This window comes from Pundamilia nyererei, unplaced genomic scaffold, assembly GCF_000239375.1.
Source record: "Pundamilia nyererei isolate P.nyererei 1_Seehausen unplaced genomic scaffold, PunNye1.0 scaffold00051, whole genome shotgun sequence".
Classification (NCBI taxonomy): domain Eukaryota; kingdom Metazoa; phylum Chordata; class Actinopteri; order Cichliformes; family Cichlidae; genus Pundamilia; species Pundamilia nyererei.
Window position 1 is genome coordinate 1,526,548 of NW_005187452.1, and position 16,893 is coordinate 1,543,440.

Consider the following 16,893-nt stretch of genomic DNA (forward strand, 5'->3'; position numbering starts at 1 on the left):
GTGTGTGTGCGTGTGTGTGTGTGTTTGTGTCACATCTGGTACAGTCTCCCTTACTGCTCTTTCAACACATAAAGGCCGGCACTGACCCGTGACATACTCAGACACACACAGAGCACTGATGGATTGGACATAAATCAGACAAATTCACATCATCAAGGCTCATCCCATTTTGCTCTGTCATCTCTCAGTGGCTTTCTAAGTGTGTGTGAGACAATGCATTTTTAATATCTACATCCACATATGTAGACCCATGTGTGTGTGTGTAAGAATAAGTCACTGCATTTTTAACATTGTGATAACTTTAACCTGCAAATGGTAAGATCTGTGTGTTTATTGTTATGCATTAGTGTTAAGAGTGTGTGTTGCTGTGGGCATTCATGCTTACACGTGTGTCCAGCGGACCTCCTGAGTGCTGGTGTCAGACAAAAGCAAACCCCCTCCCTTCCTTCCCACTTCGCTCTGTCTGTCTCTCTCATTGCGTCTCTCTCTCTCTCTCTCTCTCTCTCTCTCACACTCTCTACCTCTCTCTTTCTCTTTACGGGACCAAATTACCACTGGAATGCCCGGACCCTTCACATGAGAGCGAGGCCGCCGTAAGCATGAGTGCGTGCGTTTCTCTGCGCGTGTGTTTGCAGGCAAATGCAAAAAAACTGACAGACAACAAATTCCATAGGGACAGACAGGCAGGCAAAGAGACAAAAAGAACAACACTTCCTCATATAGGCCATCAATAGGTCACACATACAAAATGGGAGCATGCAGGCACGAAACAGCGGATGGCAACAAACAGATGCAAATTGCACGCTCACACACTCACAGACACACACACACGCGCGCGCAGCCAGCAAATCAGCACGGCACATATTGACATGCTTTGACAGATGAATTAAGTAAATGATTTTATAAGGAGATTAAAAGGATTTTAATTTACGCAATCTCTCTTTGGTCCCCCCTGTCCCTCCCTGCAGTCAGCTTTACCTCTCTCTCTCTCTCTCTCTCTCTCTTTACTGCATATCCCACTTCATAAGCTGAAAAATAAGGTCCAGCGACTAAGATTAAGGAAAAGAAAAAGATGGGAAAAAACCATTAAATGCTTTTCATTGTCTAATCAAAAGCAAGACATATTATCTCTTTATTCTGAAGAACAAAACATATGTATATTTCGCTGTCGCACATTTAAACAACAAACGGTCAAAGCATCAGACGGTTGGTCTTCGAGTTAGATTTTTTTCTCAATTGAATTTCTTTCGCGGTTTCATATAAAGTAGTTTGCCTCCTCAGGAAAATCAGGAAAAGTAAATCACTGTATGATGGCCAATGCACTTTTCCAAATGTGAACTAAAACAGTGGCATTTGTCGTAGCAGAACAAGAAGCAACACAACATTACGTGTGAAAATCTGGTGCCTGAATCATATTATATATATTACTGTAAGTAAAAAAAAATGTTTGTTTTTCTGGCACATCTTAATTTAGTCCGATGAACGACTTCAACAATGTTTAACCTGAAACAGATTTTTATTTTTATTCTTTTTTACTTACAATCACAAATAATTTCTTTCCTCTACATTTCCATGTATTTAAAAAGAATTAAATCCAGACACATCAGATTGGAGAATAATTCCTAATCAAATCATATGTGCTCCCTTGTGCTTCTCTTCATTACTGCACTACTAAACCCTTGCCTGACTGATCAGCAACTGTGCAGTTCTCACCACCCGTCCGTTCTCCTTCACACCCACTGTTAAAAACACCAAAATCACTAAAGTCACTGTGGGAAATATATTTTAATGATATGCAAATGTTATGTATATGGTGGCATGAGGGGAATGCAATTATGTTAACAGCTTAAGTGGTACTTGTTGTTATTATTATCAGTATGATCATCATTATCCCTAATATTTTAATTAGTATAGGAAAGCAGTGCCTTAGAGCAAAGAAGGGAACGCCTGAGCCGGGAACAGAGAACGGTGGATGGATGGATCGATGGATCGATGGATGGATGAATGGATGTGTGAAGGAGCGGACGCACAGATGACGGGACCAGAGGGCTCTCTAGAAAACGTTTGAGTGGCAACAGCTTACGTACACTTGCTGAATCACACGCAGGTAAAGCAGACACATCTCATTGCCAAATGTCTCTCAGGAAAGTGTGTTTTTCAGTGAGTGTATTGATGCTTGATGTCTAAACACAGTTTTCACACTTCTTGTCCATTAAGAAGCAAATCCAGTTCAAAAGTTTTTGAAAAATTTGAATTCTCTGTCTTAATCTGATTAAAAAAAAAAAAATCAAGACTCTTACACCTGAGCCGTTACAGGTCCTTAAATTCCACCCCACTGTTTTGCAGTTGAAGGACCAACATAGAGAAAGCTTGTTTAGATGCAATCCAAAGGGTTAAATCCTTGTAAAGTGTCCTAAATTCAGATTTTGCTCTACTGAAAATTCAGCTATTCCCTCTAAAAAGGGAACTTAAATGATTGATATTCTCAGACTCTCTAAAAGCTTGATTGGTCATACCGCAGTGATAATAAAATAATCATTAAAAAAAAAAAATCCTGCACATATTATGAACATTTTAATTTGTGCTCTTTAAGCATTTACTTGTTCAGAAGGGGCAATTTCTCATATTTGCTTAAATGACATTTTAATTCAAACAGACTGAAAGTTAAAAGACAATTTTTTAAAATTAAAAATATAACAAAAGAATATTTTAATGTAAAGTAGTGGTACAGCTTATCTCCGTGTATTCTCTTTAAAATGCCTCTATATTGAAAATGCTTTACAAGTGAGTGGGGCGTGTGTGTTTTAAAACAAATGACGAGAAAGATTGAAAATAAAATGAAAAATTGCCAATTTTCTTTAAAAAATGTTACAGATACCATTTTGGGAAATATTACAGTACAACATTTTGCATGAGCTTCTGCTCTGACTTTGTTCTTTCAGTTTTCCCACTTCCGACTCTCTACCGTAAAAAAACCCACCTAAACTGTGGCTTTGATTTAGTGTCACTCATTCAAATTTAGTTCTAAGTGGAAATTGGTTAAATCTAAGCATGTGTTTTAAATCTATACATATACGTTTATATATATAAATGACCATAAAATCTTTGCTTTATTTATGAGCTTTGCAAATTTGAAAAGGTGAATGCCAATAATTTTATACATACAGACAAAACAGGTCTGTCCGGCTACTGAATCACACACGCACAGTGTCGGAGGAATGTTTTATCTTGTCCTGTTTAAGAAAAGAGTTAAGCAAATACTGCTATACTTTAATCATTTGTTTGTTGGCTCTAATTTTGTTTTTTAAATAATTGTGCACACAATAATCTAATCAAGCAAACTGCTGTCCACTCTGCCAATCACTTAATCTACATTTTGCACATACATCTAAAAGAGCAAAGCATTGGCGAAAGGAGCAGCTCAGCAGCACTCGTGTGTTTGTGTGTGTGTGACTGTCTCTAATTCCTGAGCGGGGCCACACGCTGAGCTGCCCGTCTGAAATTCTACCTCCTCTGGCATTTAAGAGCGCAGCTCTCCCCCTTTCCCTCTCCCTCCTCTCTTATGGGCCCTTTCCTACACGCTGCTCCTGTAACCTTAATGCCCTGTTATCTCGCGGATTCTCTGCTTGGATGAACACATACTTTAACCACACATGCATAAGCATAAACACATGCACAGGTACACACATGCAGACATGTACTGAGAAAGTTTGTCCCAAGAACAGCCTGACTTCAAGTAAAGTGTTTGTTGAAAACAGCGAAAGTGAAAATGGAGCAAACAATGTGTGTTTGCAGGCAGGTGTGTTGTGCATATGTCTCACTTTCAGGTGAAGGGACAGAAATTTTGCTCCTCTGCCCACTAAGTAAGAACTGCTGTCCAGATACTGCAGCCACACACTCACACACACACACTCACACACACACAAAGACAAGAGTGAACGCGTGCTACCTGACAACAGAAACAACCTTGACACGGTGCCGGCCACCTCCGCTGCATACCAGCACATACACTCACTCACTGACTCACACATTCACTTACAGTGGAAGACAATGGCAATGACAAGTTGGATGATCAATAAAAGGATAATAGTAAAAGGTAAAATTTACCTACTCTTGTTCAGAGTGCATTAAAAAACACTCGGATAACGGGTGTCCTACCGAATCCATCGGCGATACCGGGTCATTGTCATGTCAACCTCCTCAGGGTAAATGGCAAGAAATTAAAAACAAAAAAAAATCAAAGTTTTTTTTTTTATATCTCTCCTCTCTCTTCTTTTCTCTTCTTTCTCTGATCTTCCTCTCTTTCGGTCCTTCCTTCCACTTGGAGTGAGCAATACAATTACCGGGCTCTGCGCTGCCTGCACTGATCAGCTCTGCGTGTGTGCGTAGAAGTGAGGGAGCATGTGTATGCAGTGTGTATGTCAGAGTGAGAGAGAGGGGGCTATAGGCACACACACAGCCAGCTAGTCAGGCAGTTGGGACAGAAAGCTGTGCTGCTGTCCTAATCAACGACTTAAAGCCCCGATAGCGGCTCATGAATATTAAGCAGCATTTTGCATATGTAGTCCCTCAGGTCCCAGTTGTGCTGTGATTGGTGGGTGCTTCACCAATAGCTGCAGGGAGGGGCGGAGAAAGGGGTGGGGAAAAGAAGGGAGAGCGAGGGAGAGAGGGAGAAGAGCAGGTGGAGAGGGAGGGATCAGACAAAGAGCACGGAGGAAAAGGGAGAATGAGGGAATCAGGAAGGAAAGGAGGAAGCAGAGAGGAGAATGAGACAGGTGCGAGAAAGGTTTAAAGCAAGACAACCTGCTCTCCTTTTACTTAATTTCTTTCTCTCTTTATCAATCCATCTCTCTGACCTTTCTTCAATGGTCTCTCACTACCACGGTCACTCCTGCTCTCTGCATGCACCTGCATAGGTAAAATTACATCCTCACATAAACTGTAATGTTAAAAACTGACAATATATTTCTTTCTAACAATGAAAAAAAAGTTTCAAACCAAAAAGCTGACCCTCTTTCAAATAAGGTCTAAACCACATAAGTTACACCATGTTATTAGGATGTTTTAAGGACGCAGATACTGATTTGTGCTCAAACGGAAAACACAAAACTGACCTAATCAAATCCAGAGAAATGCAAGATCAAATAGTGTATGCTTGACCATGAACCCAAAGCCTGAATACTGTGTCACACCGTAAACACACAGGCACAGCGCAGCAGAACCCATCGCAGCCCAGCAGTAAAATATGAGATTATAGCAATTCCAGAGCGCTTGTCCTTTGTTGTGGAATGATTTGGGCATGATTGGAACAAGGTTTTCCCTGCTGCTTGCTGTTTTGTCAAGTTCACTTTCATCTCTACACCAGCAGGCTGTGTATTCCCAGTATTTCCGAGCACCTTGGAATGTGAGTATAGGTACTGCGACTGGGATTCTCCAGGAAAAATTAGCTCACCGCTTCTCAGTTTTAGAGCAAGGAGGAGACAGCGGAAAAGAGAAAAGGGAATGCAAGAAGAGCGGGAAGGGCCTTGTGAAAAGGGAAAAATCGGAACCCCGCAGGGACACTCCGAATGATACACGCACTCTTTCTGTCTTCTTCCCTTTCTTTTTAACTAATGTCTTCCTCCTTTCGATTAGACTTTTTCAACATGTCCTTACATGTCATTTTTTGGGTACCCCTGCACATGGGATGGCGGGGGAGAGAGAAGTGTAGCGAATACAGGGAGACACACAGAATGGAATCGGAGGGGGTGGAGGGGGTGGTGATGTTGTTGGTAGAGGGGGTGGGGGGTGCAAAGATGAAAGAGAGTGGTTGTGATTAGCAGCTTTGGAATAGTACAGATAATAAAATATTTCCTGAAACCAATCTCAGCTTTGATGTACGTGTGTGTATGTGTGTAACTACTGCCTTTTCTTTCCCTGTTTTTCTTTGACAAACACAGAGTCCAATCATTAACATTTCAACTGCTTAACAGAAAAACTGTTACTAAAACATTGAAGTTAGCGCACTAAATATTCTTCATATTCTTCTCAGCGTAGCGTAGGATATGTGTATTGGTTTTGCTGATAAAGCATTTGTCTCTAGCTGCATGGAGAACTCAGTACCTGTTAGCCATAGAACTGTTCAGTTCAATGCCATTTTAAAGGTAATATGATTATAGCTTAATACATGTGTGTGACGTGGAGAATTCTTGACATTATTGTGCTGAAAGACCCTGTGAAACTGAGCTTAACTGCCTTCCCATGGGCACAATCAGGGTCTTTACAAGAATAAATACATATTTAGAAGTTGTTTCGAAAGCCGACAAAGTAAAGATCCACAGACCACATACAAAAACAAACACACTCATAGTCACAGACTCCTTGCACAGATGTACCTTTGCCATTTACATAGAAGGAAAGGAATTCAAATACATGTCTTTACAGATATATAGCTGTTAGGTTTGTGTACACACATACACATGCAGGCATACAAACATACACACAGTTATGATGTATCCAGAGGCTTATAAGCATCGACAAAGATGAGTGTGAATCAATGCTGCCGTCACTACTGTGCAAACAAATCCTTTACCAAAACCTCAGTGTCTAACACACTTGTGAATACACACACACACACACACACACGCGCACGCACACACAAAATCTCAGTTTCAGTGCAGAAAGTCCAAAATGTTCTGTCTAACACATTTATTTAAAATAAGAACTACAAATCATACATTGAATTAAACAATTAGAAGCCTGCGAGTTGTAAAACACCAACGAATGGCTATATAAATATTTGAAGAACAGTGTTTTGACGCACACAGAAATCATTATTATTTGTCAAAGATGAACTGGTTGTGTTCATGGAGGCGTAATTTTTAGTTAGTTTATGTTACAAAATATTCAATGATTCTTTAATTTATGCAGTTTGTGTGGAAAGTGATTTCTACTGACTGATAATTTAAGCACAAGCAGCAATGTGGTAAAACATAAGAACGCTGTCTAAGAATAAGCTTTCACTGTGCATGTGTGGTGAGTGATGCCTTACAAAGCTTGGCCTTTTATGTAAATACAGAAAAAAATGTTACGGTGAACAATAACATCATGTCATGCACACAATGCCACAAACAGAGCTGTATTCCTTAAAATTCATCAACCGGTGCACACACAAAAGGCCCATATGGTCCTAAAGCTTCTGAATCATCTTTGTAGAGACCATCACAAAATTCTTGTGATTTTGGTTGAACCCTAAAACAGCCGTTACTTTTTCTGTCTTTCTGCCTCACTCCTCTTTTCCCTCTCTGACCCCTATCCTCCCCACCCCCATAGACTATTGATTGACTCTCAGTCAGTGTGTGTATGTTGACAGTGACCCCTTTAGGCCACTTTTCTCTATAACTGGACAAACCATAAACATCTTAAACACAAATCCGTAACTCAAAAAGCCAAGGTGATACCTTGTGCATCCACGATGTGTGCATATGTGATTGCTGGTTAACAGACAATTTTTCCATGCACAATGCTGCAGAAATATAACTGCATATAACAACATAAAAACAAAAAATATGAAACTCAGTCGAAGCACCGTGTAAAAACAGCATTTTATCACAATTAATAATTGTATGCATGGGTAAATGGCCTTGCTGGAATCACTTTAAAAGTCCATTTACAATGTAAAACCTATTGAGCTCGGTAACTGCTGGCATCTCACTCTTCTCTTGTCTGCCAGTGTTTGTAAATCTGTGTGTGGGTGTGTGTGTTTTGACCCTGCGGTGGCAGCCTGTTGACATCTATGGAAGAATTATCCATCGCAACTCTCGCTGACATCAATCAAACTACTCAATAGGCCACAGCAAGTTCATTCAGAGCCTTGTATTGTGAGCGGTTATATGTGCGTCTTTGCTGGTCAAAACAATCTTTAACAAATTCAAGACGTGGCCACTTAGGAAGCTGACCCCAGGCCACCCATCGACGCATGTGCCAGTCATGAACAAAGCACTAGACTGAGGCAACAACTGCAAACAAAGTACTTTCAACAATAATAAAACAGAGCATTTGTTCTTGATAATTAAAGAACATTTGCTGTTTTTATTAACATTTAAGCATTTAAGACAGGACGACCATTTGACATTTTAATGTTAAAATGAGAACTAAAAAGTTAAGCTGTACCAAAAGTGAAATGAAGCAATTTGGAAATTTCACACATTACTGAACTTTGCTTTTGTAGAAAAGAGGGGGGTGAGGCAGGTGGAGGGAGTGAGAGTAAGAAATTGCACATCACTTCAAGCCAACAGAGGGAGCTATGGACTCTGGTCAGTTTGCAGCCAACAGCAGCACAAAGACTCACAACTCGTGTGTGCACGGCTGTTTGTAGGAATGTAGCTAAAAATATGCAAGATTAAGTCACAATATCATTCATCGTGAAAACCAACAAAAATAAACAAAAATATATAAAAGAACACAAACTCTCAAAGATACACACACAATACAAAGCTACACCGCCAACAGGATCAGGGGAGATGGAGCAGAGTTATCTGATAGCTTTGTCAGCAGGTACAGCAGGACACAGTGTGGATATGGACAATTTGAACAAAGACCCCTGCCTGCTTCTCCAACCTGAACCCAGACTAGAGCAAAAGGCAGGGAGCGATGAAGAGTGAGAAGGAGACAGGGAGAAAAACAGAGCAAGAGAAGCCAATAGGAAAAAGCGAGAGATCTGTAGACTTGAAAAGACATCTCTGTCACTAACGTGACTGATGGCTGTAATAGCAATGAAAGGGTTTGAAGTCACAAGGTGTTATTAGATAAACAGAGTTTAAGCTGCAGTTCATTTTCAGGCTGTGTGAGTGTAAAACAGCAAAGGAAAAAACTTGCCCTCTGGGCAATATATTTTATGTATTATGTATTATATATATTACAGGATATAATCCGCTAGGATAATCAGAAAATAAAATATTTTAGTAGTCATAAAGAATTATTTTTTAAAAGAGTGATGAATATATTTGGGATTATTCATACAAAATAAATATCTAAAAAATGTTTTACAAATATTTAAAAATGACCTCTTTGATTGAGTTTTGTCATAGCAGCAAAGTTTGTCTATGTAAACTAAATGGGCCCTAATTACTGTGCTACATCTTACTTCCTGAATTGTACTTAGCCTCAAATTAGTCATAACAGAGTTATCAAAGTAAACCTATTCTTAAATATGAAATATGAATAAGAAATAACCAACTACAAATTTCTTAACATTAAAGAGATTTCCTTGCTACAGTTATTGTAATAATATCTTCTCCTCACAAAGGCAGCAGAGAAGGTAAATGTACACAGACACATCAGAAGTTGGACACGGAGAAATGTGTAGCTGTCTTACATATTCAGCTCAAGTATTGGGTGTTAACTTTACAACCGACATGATCAGACCAAGTGAGTTTGACTGAGTTTTGGATTTCCACTGAGGTGGAGCTATTTGGTTCGGTCAAATAATCAACATTTTACAGGCCTACATCAACACTCCCACATAGCAGCCACAAGCTGGCAAAATGAATAATTTGATGAAAATGAATTACCTGACGAACTGAGTGAACTTTTCAAAAGTCATCGTTTTGGTTGCTAAATTATTTTGTGAGTTAAGGGAAGGAGCAGTGATGGCGATCGAGGCCAAGGAGAGAGCACCAGCTGCTGGGGAAAGCTGCTGGGTTTAGGGAGCTTTCTGGAGCCTGTCACCAAAAGCCTGTCTGGGTAACCTTTGGAGAAGGGTACATGAAAGTTACAAACACACACATGCACACACATGCATAAAACACACTAAAGCTTATGCAACCACACCAGCGTAGTGAAGTGCCATTGCACACATACTACATATACAGTACAGCTAACAGATTTGTGTGGAAATGTTCAGGCAGTTTCAAGAACACAAAAGACATGACACGTACAGCCTTCTCACTTGTTTGTATAGTTACACATGCCTACAAACTTAGGGCTTGTATACTGTGATTTATTTAGGACAGGCAGTCATATGACAGCCCCGTTATTCCGCACAAAGGTCAAGCAAGCTTCACACCTACAGTAGAAAGACAGGTTGGATTATAGCGTCAGGAAATGAATGTAAGTCATTGTAATGTCCTCTGAAGTCATGGAAACAAAAATGCATGTATGTGTGCAACAGAACAATATACACACAAAGAAAAAGATGTGTCAAAATATAAAAAGGAAGTATTACCAGCATTTACACACAGAGTCAGTACATGCATGCACCTTACATGTCATCTTTCTTCAAAGTTAAGTTAACATGGAGTGTACAATATTTTTTCATATAGATAAAATAATTTCAAAGAGGCTAGGTGAGTTGTGGTCATCATCCTGTCACTGGTCAGATTGAAGGATGGGTGGACACTATCTCATCAGAGATGTGAAAAGAGTGACCTCGGCAAGTGAGAGCAGACAAAAGGGGAAGACTTTGGACTAAACTGAGGCATAACTTTGTCAAACGTAAACAGACAGAGTGGGCATGATGAATATGTGTTATTGTATCTCTCTGTGCACATATATTCCATTCAATCAACATACACGTCTCCTGCTGTGATCTGTGAGCATACGTAGTATCTTCCGAAGCCAAGCGAGACTTCCAGTTCAACTCACATTCTACATTTAAGAAGCACAAACAAGCGACACAATGGTTCTCTCTCCCAAATGAAAGCTAAATACAATCTTGCTATAAAGATCAATTGTATGTATTCATCCACATATTTCAGCCTCAGTTTCTTTGGAAAAAACATCCCTGGAATGTCAAAAAATTAAAATCAAAGGGCTATGTGAACTTTTTTTAATGCAGAAATTAGAAAAATAAAATAAAATGAAGGATATAGGCAGCCATATAGATGGTCAAACACAATAAAAATAAACTGTTTATGCACCTAACAATCAAACACAAATATTTCAATAACTTTATTGCATTATTTTCTTACAAGTATTGACCTTATCATCGCTCCAAACCTCTCATTCTCTTTCTCTCCTCCATACCTCCTGAAACATCCTGAGGTTTTGATATATTCCCAGGGATAAATTAGAAGAGGAATGTAATTATATACAGAGTGAATTTTGCCTGGGTAAGAAAGCACTGGGAGTGTGCAAATGTGTGTGCGTACAGGTTTCTCGCTGCCTGCGTGTCTGTATAAAGCAGTGTTTTGTATTGAAATAGGTGACTTCGGAGAGGTGCGCTCCTTTAATTACGCCGCTCTCAAACAGAACATGAGTGGGCTATCCCACTGGGATTAGTTGTCTCTCAATGCAGTCTCTTTGTTAATGCAGCACACACATAACACACATGTACTTCGAGGCACAAATGTATGCCTGCCAAAAAAGACCATCTCGCCAATAGTTCCACACTCAATTTATTCAAACTGAGGTGTAAGCCAAGTGAATAATTCCACTACTAATAAAGACGGTAAGAGAGAGAGTGTGTACAGATGAGATGAAGGGGGAAAGGGGATAAAACAGCATAGAAGAGGGGGGAACAAAGGGTTGAGAGGAATGGTAAGCCTACAGAATAATTCTGATGTTCAAGGACAACAAAACATGAAAGCTAAGATCAACATCACAAGTTTCAAACTGGTGAGTGTGACTATTTGAAATGTTTTGTTTATGTATATTTGTTCATTGTAAATATTGATATCGGGATTTAAATGTAAGTATGAAACTTTTCTTAAAAGGTTTTAGTCAAAATATACTCCAAAATATATATAATTCAACACTAGATATTTCAGTTCATACGCGCTTAATAGCACCTACCATTCATTGTTGGATATTTAATTATGTGTGTGAACTATACTGTGCTGAACTGTCCCATCAACTCCAACTGGTTGGGACAAATAGCTGCCCCTCCCTGAGCCTGGTTCTGCCAAAGGTTTCTTCCTGTCAAAAGTTTTTTTTTTTTAAAGTTAAGAGTTTTTCCTTTCCATGGTCGCCTAGTAGTTGCTCAAAGGGAGTCGTTGGGTGGTTTTCTCTCTGTTATTGTAGGGTCTTTACCTTAAAATATGAAGTACCTTAAGGAAAGTGATGTTGTGATTTGGCACTATAAAAATAAAACAGATTTAAATTGAAAAGCTTCTGTTGAATTACAGTGTGCTCCTTAATAATAATAATAATAATAATAATAATAATAATAATATAAAAGTTTCATGCTAATGATGGCTAACAATACACAATTGCTGGTTAGTAATGCAGAAGTATGTAAGCTGTTTTGTGTCTGATAAAGAAGATGGTACAAAAAATGGAAGATTTGTACATTTTAGCAACCTGAAAGGAGTGGTCTCTTAGACTGTACACTTGGAGAACACTTGGACACGTGACTGTTAATAGTCTTGCTCAAGTTGTTCAGGTTGTTTAGTTAGCTATGTTAACAGTTGTGTAAGTAAAGTGTCTTTTTTCTAGCTGGTACCAGAGTTAAGCTTACAAGCCATAGGCCACTATGTCTGAAATTTTTGTCATGATAATGGACATCTGGCCAATATTTCAGATTAGTTCATGTGTAAGTGCAAATAAACAATGCTTTATAGGCTTTAGTCTCACAGGCTTATAGACCTGTCAGCTACCATCTGGCAACCACTGGTTGGTACAGAAAATTGAATGTTCCCAGACTGTTTTCAAATGGTTGCTGGTTGTCGCTGTGAAATTGACTGCTCAAGCCCCATTTACATAGGCCTATACACCAGTTGGTAAGCCCTTGGTAACCACTGGTTGTATGGGAAAGTGTGTATTCTGCTACCAGTTGGAAAATGGTTGGTGGAGGCTGTTGGTATTCATTGGTGTGAAACTGGCCACAAAGAGTGCTTTGTGCTTTGTGCTTTGGTTACTAGCAGATTGCAGTGGTTGCCATCAGTTTGCATGGAAGACACCAACTTACCTGCAAACAGTCAAAAACTACTCACCAAGTGGTAGTGGAATTGTGAAAAGTGCGATACAAATTGGAAACAGAGGATGCTCACCTTCAGAGTTAAAAAGTTGCAGTAAAATGTATTGGTTTGAGCGGTTGAAGAGGAACATTCTGTTTTTTGTCTGCATTACACTTTTTCAGGTTTCACTGCAGCATGGAGCAAATGGAAAGTGTCTATAGAAAACTCAGCATCTTCCAAGCAAACTATGGGAACCTGTGTAATCTGCTACTGACCAAAGCAATCACAACAAGGTTTTTGGTGGAGCACCCTCTTTGTGACCTCACTGACCTGCTGTCTACTTGCAAACATGTTGAGAAATACACATTTTCCTTAGTGACTGGAGTTTGCCAAGGGTTGCCAACCACTCTCTAGGCCAGGGGTGTCGAACTCCAGGCCTCGAGGTCCAGTGTCCTGCAGGTTTTAGATATCACCCTCGGTCAACACACGTGAATCAAATGATAAGTTCATTACCAGGCCTCTGGAGAACTTAATAAGTCTGTCTCCCAATTTAGCCATTTAAATCAGCTGTGTTGGATCACATCTAAAACCTGCAGGACACCGGCCCTCGAGGCCTGGAGTTCGACACCTGTGCTCTAGGCCATAAATGTTTTTTGACACCAAAAAGTGTGAATTAAGAACTGAGGTCTGTTTCACAACTGTTGATGCAGATATGCACAATAATTACTTATTCGTAATATAAAATGTCCAAAACTTTTTGCCTATTGTATGCTTGCCTTGTTTAGTAGGGTTAGATTATTGGGTAATTCCCAAATGTCCATAGGTGTTAATGTGAGTGTGAATGGTTGTTTCTCTGTGTTAGCCCTGCAACGGTATACCGAGCCTCTTAATCATCATGTGTATCTCTATTTGGATATACATACTAATTCAACACTGAGTCACTAAGAAAAAAATGCTATGATAAACCAAGAATCAGTGTGAAATGTTAATTTCTACATTTCCTTTGTGATTCTTAATTGTTTTTAGAACTGCCTGTGGCTTTCTAACTATATTTAGTAAATTATACAGAGCATTCCCACTCCATATTTGTCTGTTATTGCTACTAGTATTTCAGATACTTGCTTGGTGCTACTGATTTTACTATCTATGCTGTACGATGGTAAAAAAAAAAAGTAGTTGATTTGTGAAACTAGAGGGACGATAATACTGTATCCAAAGAGAAAAGAGGGCTACAGTGCAAGATACACAGAACATAAACACACTCCACTTCATCTGTGTCTGTGTCTAATGACGTGTGTGAGTAATTACTTTAAGCCCAGTGTGTGCGGGTGTTTAAGTGTCTCTGCTCATGTAAGTTTTTATCTAGGCTTTTGTCTATGTCTGTGCCTGCAATAAGTATGTTTAATGGTGTGTGTGAAAATAATCACTTAATCGCCGCTTACTCCATTTAAGAGGTGTGTGTGTGTGCGTGTGTGTCAGTTCAATGGTTTCACTGTAAAATAAGCTGAAAGATGAAGACATAAGTGGGAAGGCCTGGAGATGTAAAATAGTGAGAATGATTGCAGAGAGGGAAGGAAAAAACAGAGGGACTGAGGGAGAACATAGGTAAAAAGCCCCCCCCCCACACCCCCCTTTATCTCACTCTCTCTAATTTTCCACAATAACCCTTCCTTCCAATGTTGCTCTCCAAACCGTCGGCCTGTGAATTTATAGTTGGCCCAATGATTGCTTCTCAGGCCATGATGGCTGTAAATTGCTTTGCCATTTGGTAAATGTTGGCAGTTAGAAGGTATACAAGTAATTATTTCCGCTTGTGCTGATTGAGACATAATTCCAAGACGAGGCCCTGGAAAAATGACAGCATTTCGAAACAACTCTGTTTTAATTTCCCAGCATTCCTAATTAGAATCTGTATGAACATGGGGAGTTTTTTATGTGGTTTCCTCCAATGGGGCCAGAAATAATTAAACTGTCAAGGGGAAATAAATACGTATAAACAAGGCATAATTTTTACAGCGCGCAGCACCTTGTCAGGCCATGACTTTTTGTGAAGAAAAACAATGTGGGGAACAATACAGGGGCATAGAGGACACACCGATGCCACACAAGAACAAACACACACACAAACGCACGCGCACACACACGCAGAAACACACACTGCAAAACACATACAGTAATGGTGCAGTAGATAGAAAATTTGACCTTAACCACTGATTGATTTGTGCCAGAAAGTCCAGCTAGCTTTCAGATTTTAGGAGTTTAAAATAAAATATATAAAACATCTAAAAAAGTTTCAGTCCTAACTGCAAAACAATTTATAAATTCAACTACATTTTATTTCATTAGCTCCACTCCACAACAACAGATGCCTCAAGAAGCTTTAAGGTAAAGACATAATAATATTACAAAGAAACACCAACAATCACATGAGCAAGCACTTGGCAACATTTGGGAAAAACTCCCTTTTAGCAACAAGATACCTCAAGCAGAATCTGGAGGATTTCTGTCAACTGCAACCAGTTAGGGTGAGGGGAAAGAGAAGGGAGCAGAGAGACGGGACAAATGATGATACCGGAGTTTGATAATTATTAATCATTAAATGCAATAGTGGTCTGTAAACACACAGGGAGTGAAAATAGATGAGTGAAGAAGAAATGCTCAGTGTAGCCGTAGCATATCCAGAGCTTGGCTCAGGCTAACCTCATAAAGCCCTAATTACAAGTTTTATCAAAATGGAAAGTTTTTATCCTAATCTTAAGGCTAGAAAAATCAAGGCTAATGCTAATCTTAAAAGTAAAAACGATGTCTGTCTCCCAAATTCAAACTGCGAGCTGGTTCCACAGAAGAGGGGCCTAAAAACTGAAGTTTCTGACCCACAGGAGCCACAAGTTGGCCTGCAGTGTGAGAGTAATGCGCTCTGTTATAGTACTTTGTTATCCTGGGGTCAATGGTCGATGATGGGACTTTATTATTCAAGATCTTGTATGTGAGGAAAAGGTTTTTAAATTCAATTTTGAATTTCTCATGGAAGACTTTGAAGAGAAACTATTATTAGTGAAATATGGCCTCTCTTCCGAGTCCCAGTTAAACTGAAGGCTTTTTAAGGGAGCTTTTAGAGTGACCTAATAATGACGAATTACAATAGTCCAGAAGTCATAAATGCATGAACTAGCTTTTCAGCATCACTCTGAAATAGGATGTTACTAATTTTAGTGATATTGTGCAAATGAAGGCAGTCCCACATAAGTTTTTAACGAGCTCACTAAAGGACATGTCCTGCTCGAAAATGACTCCAAGATTTCTCACAGCGTTACTGGAAGTCAAGGTAACGCCATCTAAAGTACTAGTTTGAAATTAGAAGGGACTGGACAAATAACATATCAAAATCCTAAAAGGTAGACAATTTTTCACAATTTATAAAAATCGTAAAAGGAAAGCAATTTATCTTAAATGATAGTAACTTAGTAGCTGCAATTACAGAAATCAATGAGAAACACTGAACACAGACAACCTGGACAAATTACTAAATGACCTAGAATGTATTATTTAAGAGCAAAATTGTTGAGTAATTGAGTAAAACTCTTTTAAAATGCTGTGGAAATATTGAGAACACAGAGAACTACCAGGAACTTTCATATATTGAAGTGGAATTTGAGCAACGGTGAGCAGAACCAGAAAGGAAGACGCAGTTTGTGATTCTCAACACCAGAGTGCTGGTTTTGTAATAAAAATAGGCTACATGCAATCTGCAAATCCAACAAAATGCACTGACTATTTTCATTTTGTTCTCATTGACTGAGAACAAAAATGTGCACAAAATGGATAATTTATGACATTTAAGTAAGTAACCTTTACTGTGTTTTTCACTTTTATTATGACTCTTTCTGTTTTGCATTTATGCATCATCATCGAAGACCCTCTGTTCAACGGCAGCATCAAGCGTACAGCCTAGAGCATAGGTGTCAAACTCTGGCCCGCGGGCCAGATTTGGCCCGCAGCCTAATTACATTTGGCCCGC

At 39.3% G+C, this 16,893-nt stretch overlaps 1 protein-coding gene across 3 annotated transcripts in view; it reads right to left on the reverse strand.

The window, feature by feature from the left end:
* esrrga (estrogen-related receptor gamma a) overlaps nt 1-4,246 on the reverse strand; it is a 68,133-nt gene extending 63,887 nt beyond the window's left edge. For 2 of the 3 annotated variants that reach the window (XM_005733311.1, XM_005733310.1), the window contains exon 1: nt 4,112-4,246. In XM_005733311.1, coding sequence (XP_005733368.1) covers nt 4,112-4,167 — 56 coding nt within the window. In that variant the 5' untranslated portion in view covers nt 4,168-4,246. Of the gene's footprint in view, nt 1-4,107 lie in introns of all 3 variants that reach the window. The other variant, XM_013910894.1, reaches the window with a different exon arrangement.
* Nucleotides 4,247-16,893: the final 12,647 nt, after the last annotated feature.